The 14,471-nt window shown below is 54.5% G+C and overlaps 1 protein-coding gene across 1 annotated transcript; it reads right to left on the reverse strand.

Moving 5' to 3' along the window:
* Positions 1-760: 760 nt before the first annotated feature.
* Positions 761-11,930, reverse strand: FRS3 (fibroblast growth factor receptor substrate 3). Its single transcript, XM_059488027.1, has 7 exons — positions 11,761-11,930; positions 8,742-8,859; positions 8,485-8,573; positions 7,011-7,197; positions 3,486-3,647; positions 2,401-2,552; positions 761-1,627 (listed from the first exon to the last, which is right to left on the reverse strand). Exons 3-7 carry the CDS (start codon positions 8,548-8,550, stop codon positions 761-763), a joined length of 1,434 nt encoding a protein of 477 aa, XP_059344010.1. The 5' UTR covers positions 8,551-8,573; positions 8,742-8,859; positions 11,761-11,930.
* Between the last annotated feature and the right edge of the window lie 2,541 nt (positions 11,931-14,471).

The raw sequence follows: 14,471 nt of genomic DNA on the forward strand, positions 1-14,471 counted from the left end.
AAACAAAGCAGGGTATGGCACAAGTGAAGTTTTCTAGACCAAACTTCCGGTCTCTCTCATGGTTGTGGCCTTTCCCTCCTCTTCTAAAGCAGGGGAGGGAATTTAAGGATTTAGGCAATCAGGTTTCTGTGATCACAGTGTGTGCCCATGGCTCTGTGTCCTCCTGGTTTCATTGCAGCTGCCCAATTGAAATTGGATCTGAGACAGGGACAGAAGGATAAAAAGCTTCAGGAACGAACAACGAGCTGAGGGGGGAAAGGCCACGGCGTGAGCTCCTCATCTCCAGGCACCACTGGCAGCACAAGGCAAAGCCCAGCTCTGGAGTGGCCTCACCACAGAGCTCTCCTGGAGGTGTGAAATCCACGAGGAACAGGCTCCATTGGCACAGAGCTCCTGAAGCAGCTCAGTTTTGGGAGCACTGCCCCGAGGCACTGCCCAGCTGCCTCTGCCCTGCCCCAGCCCAGGCTGCGCCACCGCAATTCCACCCTCAGAGTCACCACACATCCCACAAGGCTTGAAAAACCACCACACACCCCACAAGGCTTGAAAAACCACCAAACATCCCACAAGGCTTGAAAAACGAGCAACACACAGAGAGGGGAGGACGGACAGACAGACAGAGTCTCAACAGCAGCAGCTGCAGGAGCCACGCTGGGCCCCGGCGATGGCAACGGCGAGAGAGGGAGCCACACTCAGGGGGGACAGGACACAGAGAGGGGCAGGGACCAAAGCCACGACACGGGGCTGGCACTTGGGGCCCTCAGAGGGGCAGGTCAGTGCTGTTGTGGCGAGTTTTCCTCGAGGTGCCATCGTCCCTGGGCAGGGCCCGCTGCAGGCTGGACATGGCCGCCGTCTTCTTGAGGTCGATGACGGCGTAGGAGTCGGTGCGGCGGGCACCGGGGCTGCCAGGGGCCGCCACCCTGGGCTCCTGCTGTCCCTTGCAGGCCTCGGGCTCCAGCTCCACCTGGATGTAGTTGAGCTGCCGTGGCGGCTCCGGGCAGGGCCGGGGGAAGTCGAAGCTGAAGACGCTGGGCAGGCGGCTGCGCCGGGGCCTGGGCAGGAAAGCGCGGCGCGGCTCCGAGCCCGCGGGGTTCTGCAGGGGCTCCTCCTCTCCAGCCTCAGAGAAGCCATTTGGGGATGGTGTGGGTGCCATGCCAGCGTCCTCATCCCTGTGCTGGGCCGGCTGCAGCTCCCACACCGGCGGCAGCGCCGGCAGGTTCTCGTAGTGCAGCAGCGCCGAGCGGCGCTGGGAGCAGCTGCCGTCCTCCCGGGACGCCTTGGGGCGGCCAGCCCGGCACAGGGACGAGCTGCTGGGGGCCACCAGCCCGTTGAGGTTCTCATAGACACACTGTGGGGACGGACAGCCCTGCTGGCACTCGTTGTTGTTGTTGTTGGGGGCGCAGAGGTGAGGCCGGCATGGCCGGGGCTGCCGGCACAGCCGGCGGTAACCCGAGGTGGGAGCCAGCACGAATTTCACCTCCCCTGGCTGCAGGAAGACCTGGGGGTTCCGGTCTTCCAGGGAGCAGCTGTGGTTCCTAGGGGGGAAAGGAGGGTGGGCTTCAGGCAGGGGGTGCAAACAGTGGCGGCCCCTCGGCTCCGGCTCGCCGGTGTTGACGTAGGTGTGGGACTGCAAGGAGAGAGAAGCAGAGGGACAGTGAAAGGAGGAGACAGCACAGGCCAGGGCAAAGCAGCTGAGAAACCACCAGGAGAGGGGGATTCCTCAGAGGAGACAGGATTTTGGAAGTTGGGGAGGCTTTGGGAGGTAAAATGTAGAAGTTGGGTTGGGTTTTGTGGGCTGGGATGAGAGCGCAGCTGCACACACACACTGTGTGTCCTCATGGATGGACAGCTGCAGGAATTTCCCTGCCACAGACATGTTTTACGAAAAATCCTTTCCTGAGAAGCCTCAGAAACAAAATGTAAACAATAATTATCTACTGCTGTAGAATGCAACAATTGCATCTTCGATTAGTCCATATTAATTATTTCTAATTAATGGCCAATCACAGTCCAGCTGTCCAGACTGTCTCAGTGTGTCACAAAATTTTATCATTCTTTTTCTATTTTTAGCTAACCTTCTAATAAAATCCTTTCTTCTATTCTTTTAGTATAGTTTTAATATAATATATATCATAAAATAATAAATCAAGCCTTCTAAGTCTGAATTTAGGTGTTTGTGTGACAGCTGGCAGGTCACTGCCACCCAAATACCAATGAGTTGAGGACAAAACTCAGATTTTTTTGGCAGAACACCAGTTCTGGTGAAGTATCAAAGAGGAGGAGCCACCAGGAGTAAAATGAAATAAAGAGAATGAAAAGGGGGACAAGGTGTGAGGATCCCCTGAGCTTTGCGTGATGGAAACCCAGAACTGCAGCCAGCAGAGCTGAGGATGGGTTTACCTGCTCCTCAGGCCCCAGGAGAGGGTGGGTAGAGTCTTCCCCCGCAGAGGAATGTCTCAGGCTGCTCACTGAGGGCTGCTGGGCTGCAGAGCAGGACAGGGATTCTCCAGGGAAGCTGTGAAATCCATTGGGAAGCCCAGTGTAGCCCAGACCTGCGAGGGAATCAAGGCAGAGGAGCATTACATTGGTACCAAATAGAATTATTACACTTTCAGAGGGAGCTGGGCTCTTGTGGACACCCTGGAAGGTAAAACCAGCCTGTGCAGGCGCCATCCCAGGGCCAGGCCCTCCTTTAGATCTAAAGAATTCCTCACGGAGACAGGAATTGAGCCATTCCAACGCTCCAGCAGAAGCACATCTGGCACTGCAGGAGGACTGAGCCTCATGGAATGGGACTGTGCCACCACCAAGGAATGGGACTGTGCCACCACCCCGACCTACAGAGTGTCAGGCCATATTCTGACTGTCAGGGTTGCTTTGTATTACCGCATTTTTATTTTATTTTTATTTTTTCCCTAATAAAAAAAACTGTTATTCCTCCTCCCATATCTTCCCCTGAGAACCCCTTGACTTCAATAATCAGGAGGGATTATAATTAATTTATTTTATTTTTATTTTTTTTCCCTAACGAAGAACTGTTATTCCTATCACACATCTTCCCTTGAGAACCCCTTAATTTCAAAATTACAATTATTAGGAGGGAAGGGGGTTTAAATCCTCCATTTCAAGGCAGGTTCCTGCCTTCTTAGCAGACTTTCCAAACCAAGGCACAGCCCAGCCCCGTGTCCCTGTGCTGTCCCCTTGCCACCATGGAATGGGACTGTGCCACCACCCAGCTCCTGCTTTGATTCTGTCAGGGCTGCTTTGTATGACTGCATTTTTACTTACTTTTTTATTTTTTTCCCCTGATAAAAAATTGTTATTCCTATCACACATCTTCCCTTGAGAACCCCTTAATTTCAAAATTACAATTATTAGGAGGGAAGGGGGTTTAAATCCTCCATTTCAAGGCAGGTTCCTGCCTTCTTAGCAGACTTTCCAAAGCAAGGCACAGCCCAGCCCCGTGTCCCTGTGCTGTCCCTTACTGGGGGGGCCCTGGGGGCTGTGGGCCAGCTCCCCCTCCGAGGGGTGGCTGCTCCTGGTGGCCACCATGGGCTCCTCCACCACGTTGATGCTGTTGCACTGCATCAGGTCCTGCAGCAGGTTGAAGATCTCCTCTGCTCTGGAGCACTTGAAGGCAAAAATCCCTGCCAAGGGACAGAGAGGAGGGTTAGAACGGCGAGGAAATGATCCGCCTTTAAAAAAATATTTTAAAATATAAAAAAAAAAATTAAAAATTTAAAAAGATGTGTTGTTCGCATTCCTAAATGAATTCGGATTTATTCTGCTGTTGTTTAACGCCATCAAGCCACAGCTAAGAACCCTGTGGATTATTCAGGAAATAACAGCAGAAATCATGGAAAACAGAATGGTTTGGGTTGGGAGAGACCTTAAAAATCATCCAGTTCCACTCCCAACCTGCCACAAGCCCAGGCTGGCTTTAAACCCCCTCAGTGCAGTGGAATCTCAGCCCACACAGGTGTGGGGGCCAGGTGAGCCGCTCCCCTCTCCTACTGAACCCCCTCCATCCTTTTCCAGGGGAAAATCCAGGCAGTGACTCCTCAAAGCTGGGCTGGGCCCCGTGCACGGGAGGGAGGGATGGAAATGTAAAATAAAAAAAAAAAAAAAAAAAAAAAAAAATACAATACAATAAAATAAAATATAAAGTAAAAGATAAAATAAAATAAAAAATGAAATAAAATAAAATAAAATATAAAAAATAAAATAAAATAAAATAAAATAAAAAATACAAATAAATAAAATAAAATAAAGTAAAATAAAATAAAATATAAAGTAAAAGATAAGATAAAATAAAAAATGAAATAAAATAAAATAAAATAAAATAAAAAAATAAAATAAAATATAAAGTAAAATAAAAAATAAAATAAAAAATGAAATGAAATGAAATGAAATGAAATGAAATGAAATGAAATGAAATGAAATGAAATGAAATAAAATAAAATAAAATAAGTTTTTTTAAAAAATCTCTGGGATTGAAGGAGCAGCCCAGCCCAGGAGCCAATCCCAGGCTGGCACACACACACACAGCACAGCCATGGCAACAGGAGCAGCCTGGCAACAAGGGCTGCTCCCAAACATCCTCATTTTCCACCAAAAAACCCAGCTGGATCTGCCTTGCATCAGGTGGGGAGCAGCATCAGCAAGGAGGGCTCCAGGTAAAATTAATAAGCAGGATAAAATCCTTCAAAGAAGGGAGAAAATTCAACAAAACACATCACCCCTCTCATTTCTGCCCAATAAAAACTCTGCAGGGTGTGAGAGCTCTGCTTCATCCCCTCTGCCTGGGCCTGAACAGAACCAAACCACACAGAGGGCAGAACTTTTATCCCTGGATTACATTTTCACCCCTGCAAAAGGCAAAGCAGAAAACAAAGGACAAATTCCCTGATGGGAGAGGAAAACCCCACTGAAATAAACATTAAAGAGCAGCAGATGCCAGTGCAGATTCACACAGACCCTGAGCGCTCACGGGAGCCCTTTTGGAGTTTACAAACACATTAACAGAACTAGGAAACAACTTTTGCTTCTCTCCCAGGGGATGCAGACGCCAAGGAAATGTTCGGCTCTTTTAAAAAGCATCAGAGCCAGACTGGTGAAGGAACCAGGAGGCACCGGTGTAAAACTGTGATTCCTCAATTCCCAGACTATTCCCAGTGCTGCTGTGACTTGGCACCAGCTCCTGGGTGAGTCACTTCCCTCTCCGTGCTCTCAGCATCAGGGAAACGTGGTGGGAAACCTTCTCCTCTGTCACAGAGTTCCAAAATCAAAGCTCTGAGCAAATTGAGGAGAGCAAACTGGGAGGATGGGACTGCACAACCTGGAGCTGGAACTGGACAATTAACCCCAATATGGAAATGGAGCAAAACTTATAAAAGTGTGAAAACTCATGACTCTGAGTCCATGTTGGATGGAGCCAAGGCTCTTGTGCTGTATCCTCGAAGATTCACCTTGGGCAGGCAGGATGGGGGGACAAGGTGAGGGGACAGGGACAGCCCTTCCCCAGCAGCTCTGTCACTATATTTTAATAAACAGGGGTCACTGTCACTATATTTTAACAAATCCCTACTTTATTCCTTTAACTCTGTCTAGGTAGCCTCTCTAGGCATCAAGGGGAGAGAAATCTCAGCATTGCTGCTCCCAGGGAGCCCCCAGGCACTGACCCTTTATCCAGGGAACCCCTCAGGCACGGACCCAGCCCCCAGGGAGCCCCCAGGCCCTGCCCCTGTCCCAGCACTGACCCTGGCCAGGCACTGCCACTTCCCCTGTCCCAAGGCATTGCCCTGTCCCTGTCCCACCACTGACCCTGGCCAGTGTGACAGCGGCCGCTCTCAAAGGAGAACAGGTGGGAGTTGAAGCACCCCTGTCCCTGTCCCTGTCCCTGTCCTTCCCCTGTCCCTGTCCCTGTCCCTGCCTTGTCCCTGTCCCTGTCCTGCCCCTGTCCCTGTCCCTGTCCCTGCCCCTGTCCCTGTCCCTGTCCCTGCCCTGCCCTGTCCTGTCCCTGTCCTGTCCCTGTCCCTGTCCCTGTCCCTGTCCTGGCCAGTGTGACAGCGGCCGCTCTCAAAGGAGAACAGGTGGGAGTTGAAGCACCCCTGTCCCTCTCCCTGTCCCTGTCCCTGTCCCTGTCCTGCCCCTGTCCCTGTCCCTGTCCCTGCCCCTGCCTTGTCCCTGTCCCTGTCCCTGCCCTGTCCCTGTCCCTGTCCCTGTCCCTGTCCCTGTCCCTGTCCCGGCCAGTGTGACAGCGGCGGCCGCTCTCGAAGGATAAGAGGTCAGACTCAGAGCCCCCCAGGCACTGTCACTGTTCCTGTTCCCCCTGGCACCATCCCTGTCCCAGGGAGCCCCCAGGCCCTGTCCTTGTCCCCCCTGGCACTGTCCCTGTCACTGTTCCTGTTCCCCCTGGCACCGTCCCTGTCCCAGGGAGCCCCCAGGCCCTGTCCTTGTCCCCCCTGGCACTGTCCCTGTCCCTGTCCCAGCACTGACCCTGCCCAGTGTGGCAGCGGTGGCCGCTCTCGAAAGGTTGGAGCCAAAGCCCTGCAGCCCCTCTGTCCCTGCCCTGTCCCTGTCCCCCCTGGCACTGTCCCTGTCCCCAGGGAGCCCCCCTGGCACTGTCCCTGTCCCCAGAGAGCCCCCCTGGCACTGTCCCTGTCCCTGTCCCAGCACTGACCCTGCCCGGTGTGGCAGCGGTGGCTGCTCTCGAAGGAGAACAGGTTGGAGCCAAAGCCCTGCAGCCCCTCTGTCCCTGTCCCTGCCCTGTCCCTGTCCCCCCTGGCACTGTCCCTGTCCCTGTCCCCCCTGGCACGGTCCCTGTCCCCAGGGAGCTCCCCAGGCCCTGTCCCTGTCCCAGCACTGACCCTGCCCGGTGTGGCAGCGGCGGCCGCTCTCGAAGGAGAACAGGTTGGAGTCGAAGCCCCCCTGTCCCAGCCCCTGTCCCTGCCCTGTCCCTGTCCCTTTGGGCACTGTCCCTGTCCCCAGGGAGCTCCCCAGGCACTGACCCTGCCCGGTGTGGCAGCGGCGGCCGCTCTCGAAGGAGAACAGGTTGGAGTCGAAGCCGTAGCGCCGCAGGCTCAGGTACGGCCACCGCACGGCGTCGCGCTTGTGCGAGTGCAGGATCAGCTCCCGCCGCGTCAGCTCCATCACCCCCGAGCCCAGCTCGTGCCCCTCGTCGTCCACGTTGGTCACCTGCAGGGACACCAGGGTTCATTAACAAATTAACGTTGGTTAATTAAGAAACCACCCTTTTGTCATCTCCGTAACGCATTCCGCGCGTTCTCCATAACGCGCTCCGCGTGTTCACAGTAACAGGTTAACATCAGAATTGCTTTTCATTCTTTCTTCTGATCTTCTCAACAGCCTTTCCCAAGAACAATGATTGGGAAAGTTGTGGGGAACTCCCTGGGCACTTCCAGGGCGTGACCACCCTTTCCATGAGGAAATTCCTGCTGCTTTCCAGCCCAAACCTCCCCTTTTTGGGACACACAACACTTTGGACCTGGTTACCATAAGAGATTTGATCATCAGGATGCCTTGGCAAGAACAACCAGCTTTGAAGATTGCAGGAAGATCAAACCAGGCTGGCTTACTGGATAAGAAAATCACACCAAGATCTCTGCAAGCGAGAGATGTTGTAAAATACTAAATTTTGTTTATGTGATGATTAACCAATCATTGCAGCCTTCCCAAAATAGTATATGAGCATAGGTAGTCCACAATAAATTTGGATTTTTAGTCCACAATAAATTTGGATTTTTCTGACCATCTCTCAGAGTGTCCCTGTCTCTCTCATCATTGCTGACCTCCCCAGCCCAGCCTGAGGCTGTTCCCTCTCCTCCTGTCCCTGTTCCCTGGGATAAGATCCCAAATTGCCCCTAAACCTCCTTTTCTCCAGGCTCAGCCCCTTCCCAGCTCCCTCAGGATTTTCCAGACCCTTCTCCAGGTGCTCCAGCCCCATTCCCTTCCCTCCAGCCCCTCCACATCCCCCATGCTCTGAGCACCCAGAGCTGGACAGGGCCCCCAGGTGTCCCTGAGCAGCTCCAGGCACTGCAGTTCCACGGATTTCCCCCATTTCCTGCAATTCCACGGATTTCCCCCATTTCCTGCAGTTCCACGGATTTCCCCCATTCCCTGCTGCCTTTTCCCCAGCTGCCAGCAGGGATCCGTGGCTGGCAGGAGCGGGCAGACCTTGGCAGCTCAGCTGCTCTGTCTGGAGCACAGCCCTGAGCAATAAAAGGTTTTTCTCTCCAGTCCCCCCCATTTCCTTGCATTTCCCAAGCAGAGGCGGTTTAGCAGCAAACACAAACTCGTTTTCAGCAGGAGTTTCTTAAGGAAAAGGGGGAAAAATAAAATAAAAACCCCCAAACTAGAAGTGATGAATTTGCAAATCCTCTGGAGGGATGTTGGTGCGCAGGAGTTTGCTCTCCCCCGAGATGTCCCAGACCCTCTGATGGGGTTGGAAGGACACAAATTTACCTTGAATTTGGTGGGATGGTTGTCTGGGATGCTGTCTGGGCACAGACAGCTGCAGCAGCTCCCCATGACGCCAGGCAGAGAGGAAATCCCTGGGGACAGGACACAAAAGGTGGCACAATCAGATCCCAAATCCCAAATCCCAAATCCCAAACCCACCTCTCCAGCTGTGCCCTCCCCGTCCCAGCAGGGCTGGAGCTCCAACTCTTTGCTCTGCTCCTTGATTAATGTCCCAAATGTTAATTAAAACCAATTCTTACCATCAGGCAGTTGCTGGATTTGTTGTGGAGGAGTGAGAAGGAGTTCCCACTGCAGTCCCTCTATCTCCCTCGGGATTTCATGGCAAGCAGGTTTCACCTAAAACATCCCATCTTCCACCTGGCAAGGAGAACACAATTAAACAATGATAAAAGCAGAGAAAATTAAAAAGCAGGGGGTGGGAGAGTGACTGAACTTCCCTTCAGACAACCCAGGGAAAGCAGGTGCATTTTGTGTTGAATTAATTACATTTATATCAACACAGAAAACTCTGCACAGCAATGAAAAATACCCAGCTAAAAATAATTTTTAAAAAAATTAAATAAGAGATATGTTATTTCTTGGCTTTGGGATCTTAGAGAGGAGTGGGGTTTAGCAGGGTGAAGGAAATAAAAGTGTGCAGCCAGGGGTGGTGAGGCAGCTGCTGCTGCTGCTGAGGAATGTGAAGGTGCCTTCAGTGCAGGGAAGGTCCTTCAGGGTCAGAGAACAGCAGCTGCTCTGCTTTGGAGGAGGAAAAAAAAAAAAAAACAAAAAAACAACCAGAAAACACAAAACCTCTGATATCTGACCCAGAAAACACAAAAATTCTGATATCTGACCCAGAAAACACAAAAATTCTGATATCTGACCTGGTCAGGGCAAGGATCAGGCAGGGAGGAGGCACTGAGGAACACTCCTGTGCTCAGCACTCACAGTGAGAAATGCTCCTAGGTTTTTCTGTTGATTTTTTTTTTTAAGTGTAGTGAGAAATGAGAAATTCTGTCATCCCTGATGGGAACTTGGGCAGGTGACAGGGGATGATGCCAGGTGTGCCCTGAGAGCAGCTCAGTGTCTCCACCTGATCCACCAGGATCCCCAGCCTGGCACCAGGGCAGGAAATGGCAATTTGGGACCTCCTTCCATTGGAAATCTCTTTCCGTTGGAAATCTCTTTCCATTGGGAATATCTTTCTATTGGAAACCTTTTTCCATTAGGAACCTCTTTCCTTTTGGGAACCTCCTTCCACTGGGAGCCTCTTTCTACTGGAAACCTCTTTCATTGGAAACTTTTTTTCATTGGAAACTTTTCTTCCCATTGGAAATCTCCTTCCAACTGGGAACCTCTTTCCATTTGGAACCTCCTTCTACTGGAAACCTCCTTCCATTGTAAATGTCTTTCCATTGGGAACCTCTTTCTACTGGAAACCTCTTTCATTGGAAACTTTTTTCCATTGGGACCCTCTTTCCATTTGAAACCCTCTTTCCCTTGGAACCTCTTTTTATTGCAAACTTTTTCCCTTTGGAAACATCTTCCATTGGGACCCTCTTCCCATTGGAAACCTCTTTCCATTGGGAGCCTCTTCCCATCGGGAGCCTCTTTCCATTTCAAGTCTCTCCCTCTGCCAGGCTCTGCCTCCCCCTCCTCCCAATGAACCCACAGCTCACAGAGTGGCAGAGCTGCCCAAGGGTCCCATTCCATTTCTACACACCAAAAACGGCTCCATAAATCACCTCCCACTGCACCTCTCGGCCCTTGCAGAATTCCCCACCGTGCCCCACGCCCTGCCAAGTGCCCAGGAGAGAGGAAAAGTTTCTTTCTGTGCGAGCTGAGAACAAACAAAGGCGGCGCCAGGTGCCCTCCTGCACACACCTGCCAGCCCTAGAGCAGCACCAGCCCTTCCCCTGTGCCACCCCACACCCTGCCCCAGACAGCTGAGGGATTTATTTATTTATTCCCTCACAGGAATTTAGCACAGATCCTGCTCCAGCTCATCTGGGCGCTGGGGGCTGGCTCCTCTCTGCCTGGGCTCTCCCACTCCCACCCCAGCAACTCCCTCAGGAATAACAGCAAGGAGAAAATATTCTGCCTCTTCTTTCTCCACTCCTCGCCCTCCACCCCATCTGTGAGGGGTCAGCCTGAAGTGCTGTGGCTTACCAAGGGCAGTTTTCACACTGAAAACAGAACAAATAAACTAAAAACCCACCAGGAGCTCCCTGAGCACTCCCTGGGTGCTTCCCCCTGCTCCTCACAGGTGAATTTTTCAGCAGCATCCCTTCCACACAGCCACAGAGATTCCCAACTCCCCGGGCTCCTGCTCTGCACTCCCAGCTCTCTTCCCCAGCCCTGTTTGCCAGTTCAGAGCCCAGCCAGGCCCTAAAACCACCCCAAGAGCCCAGCACGGCCCCACAGCAGGGCTGGGTCCCTCCTAAGGCCACCAGCCCCATCCAGACTCCCACATCCCAACCCAAACCCTCCTCAGCCCTGCCTGGAGCAGCCTCTCCCAAATTCCCAGCTCCTTCCCATCCTCCCAAAACCCCCTCGTGCCTTCACCCTCCTTAAAGCCAGAGCTGGAGAAGGTTCCCCGAATCCCAAAGGCTCAGGGGGACACCCTGGCACAGACAGACGGGGGACAGACGGACACCAGGGGTGGAAAAGCAGCTGGACCCACACCAGCCCCTCCAGGACGCGCAGGGACAGAGCCGGGAAAAGGAGGGAGCAGGGGGGCAGCTCTGGGGGCAGGAGGGGCAAAAAGGGGAAGGGGGAAAGAGGAGAGGGATGGGGGGATTGAGGAGGGGCTGCAGGGAGGGAGAAGGGGACGGAGAGATGAGGAAGGGGATGGAGAGATGGGGAATGGGATGGAGGGAGGAGGAAGGGGATGGAGAGAAGGGGATGAAGGGATGAGGAAAAGGATGGAGGGAGGAGGAAGGGGATGGAGGGATGAGGAAGGGGATGGAGGGATGGGGATGAAGGGAGAAGGAAGGGGATGGAGGGATGAGGAAGGGGATGGAGGGATGGGGATGAAGGGAGAAGGAAGGGGATGGAGGGATGAGGAAGGAGATGGAGGGATGGGGAAAATGATGGAGGGAGAAGGACGGGCCCGCAGAGCCCGTGGGAACGAGGGCCCTGAGGAAGAAGGGGCGAGTCCCGGGGGGCTCCCGGGGATTTGGCTGCGAGGAGCGGCGGGGGCAGCCCGGGGAGGGCACGAGGGGAGGGGACGGGGGCGATGCCGCGGCCCCGCTCGCTCCGGGCGCTGCTCGGTACCTGAGGCGCTCCAGGCTCCGCCGTCCGGGACCTGCGGCCCGGAGCCCCCGGCCCGGCCCTTCCCGGGGCCCGGAGCGCGTCGGGGCCCCCGGCCCGGCCCTGGCCCTGCCCGGCCCGGCGGGTCCGGGGGTCCCCGGTGGGGCCCGGAGCGATCGGGGCCGGGCCGGGCCCGCCGGAGCAGCGACACCGCGACAGCGCCGCGCGGCCGCCAGGGGGCGCCAGGGGGGCGCGGCCGCGCCGAGGGGGCGGAGTCTGGTGGGCGGGGCTTGGGTGGGCGGTGCCTGGTGGGCGTGGTCAGGGTGGAGGTGATGGACGGGCGGGTTTAGGGGGTCCCGGGAGGATTTTGGGGGGTCTGGGGAAGGTGAGGATCTGAGGAGGGTCAGTGGAAAGGTTTTGGGGGTCTGGGGAGGGTTTGGGGGGTTCAGTGAGAGGTTTTGGGGGCCAGTGGAGGATTTGGGGGTCTGGGGAAGGGGATCTGGGGGTCAGTGAGAGCGTTTGGGGGTCTGGGGAAGGGGATCTGGGAGTCAGTGAGGGCGTTTGGGGGCCTGAGGAAGGTTTGGGGGTCACTGAGAGCGTTTGGGGGTCGGTGGAGGGTTTGGGGGATCTGGGGAAGGGGATCTGGGGGTCACTGAGAGCGTTTGGGGGTCAGTGGAGGGTTTAGGGGGTCAGTGGAGGGTTTGGGGTTGTCACAAAGGGTTTGGGGCAGTCAGTGGAGGGTTGGGGGGGATCACAGAGGGTTTGGGGGATCACTAAGAGAGTTTGGGGGTCTGGGAAAGGGGATTTTGGGGTCAGTGGGAGGGTTTGGGGGCTCTGGGGAAGGAGAGAGGCATCACAGGAGGATTTGGGGGTCTGGCTTTGGGGGTTGCTGGAGGGGGATCACTGGAGGGGGATTTGGGGGGTCTGGGATGGAAGGATGCCCTCGGGGGTCCCTGGAGGAGGATTTGGGGGGTCTGGAGTAGACAGAGACTCTAGAGGGGCGTCGGGGGAGCTGCCAGCTCCTCATCCCAGCGCCACCAAGCGTGTCCCGCCCTCTCTGGGGACACTGCGGCCACACGGAGCCACCGAGCCGTGTCCTGCCCTTCGAGGGGACACAGGAGAGCCCCGGTGACCCCTCTGTCCCCCTCCCCATGCCCAGCGAGGACTTTGCCCGGGAATTTTTCCGCCCTGGGGACGGATGGAGGAGCGTGGGGGCAGCAGGGGACGAGGGGGGGCCTCTGCCACCACCCGCGGGGACAAAGTCCAACGGCACCGGGGCCGAGATAAAGGTGCAGGGAGCAGAATAACAGCGTGGGGACATTGGGGACCTCACAGGGACCCCTGCACAGGGGGGGAGAGCAGCATGGAGGTGCTTCCTCCTCCTCCTCCTCCTCCTCCTGCTCATGGGATTGTGCAGAGGATCCTCAAATGGTTTGGGTTGGAAGGGACTTTAAAAATCCGTTTTTAAAGGGGGCAATTTCCACTGTCCCAGGCTGCTCCTCATCCAGGCTGCCTAAAATCAGAGATCAAATAAAATTAAGAAAATAAAAAGCAGATTTATTTATTTATTTATTTATTTATTTATTTATTGAAGGGCCTTCAGGTGCATTTAGGGCTGATGGAGCCCACCCAAAAATGGACCACAGGTCACTGGGTTTTCACACTTTTATAAGTTTGGTTCATTTGCATATTGGGCGTTAATTTTCCAATTACAGCTTCAGGTAATGAAGTCATTGACCCCAAGTTTGCTCCCCCTAAATAAATCAGTTTTGTTCCCATCTCTCAGGGCCTGAGGCAGTGAGGTGTTGTTGACTCCCAGGCCTGGAGAGGAATTGTTGTGTCAAAATGGGAAAGCAGCAGCCGACACTGTGCGTGGAGTTTAGAGTTACGCACTTAAGAATTACAGGATTATAAATGTATGGAAAAGATAAAAGCTAAAATCCTAAGAAGGCATCACAAACCCCATCCAAGCTGACCTTGGGATGGGGCAACCACTTCCACAAAGCAGCACCACGAGCTGTGCCCAGCGCCGCCCTGCACGGCCTCGCCCAGCAGTGCCACGGGCACTGTCACGGAGCCTGGCACCTCCCGTGCCAAACCACCACCCCTGCGAGCTCTGGCTGCGCTCCCAGCCCTGATCCCAGCACCAACACCAGCCATCTGCACCCCTCAGGGCTCCCAAACCAGCCCCAGCTCCCAGGACCACGCAGGTGGCAGAGATCCAGCCTGGTTGGTCCCTGCGGGTCTGGGGGAGTTTTGGGGGACGCTGTGTCGATTCTAACCCCCAAAACCACATCAGCGGGCAGGAAAATCTTACAGCGCGGTGAGAAATGCACGGGAACACCAGCAGGACGCTGTGCTCTGATCAGTTTTTCCCCTGGCTCCTGCCTGGGTGGAATTGCTGCAGTCTGGAGGAGCGTCGTCAGGTGTGCAGGGCTTGTGGAAACTGGGGCATCCTGACTTGCCGCTGGCTAACTCCTTTGTGAGAGCCCAGCCAAGGTTTCTCCACCTCTCAATTGGGGTGTAATGACACTTCCCCCTCTTTCATGAAGCTTCAACTCTTTGTGATCTCGGCAGGGAAATAAATCACCGCGCGGGATCATAAAAAGCCATCAAACGGCAACCCGGGGTGAACCGAGCCGCAGATGGAGGGAAGGGCGCGGGCGCTCGGAAAATGAGAGGTAGGAGCGAGCCAGATGTCATCGGCAGCTCCTTCCCCTGTAGGGTTAATGTCC

This window comes from Ammospiza nelsoni, chromosome 23, assembly GCF_027579445.1.
Source record: "Ammospiza nelsoni isolate bAmmNel1 chromosome 23, bAmmNel1.pri, whole genome shotgun sequence".
NCBI classification, from domain to species: domain Eukaryota; kingdom Metazoa; phylum Chordata; class Aves; order Passeriformes; family Passerellidae; genus Ammospiza; species Ammospiza nelsoni.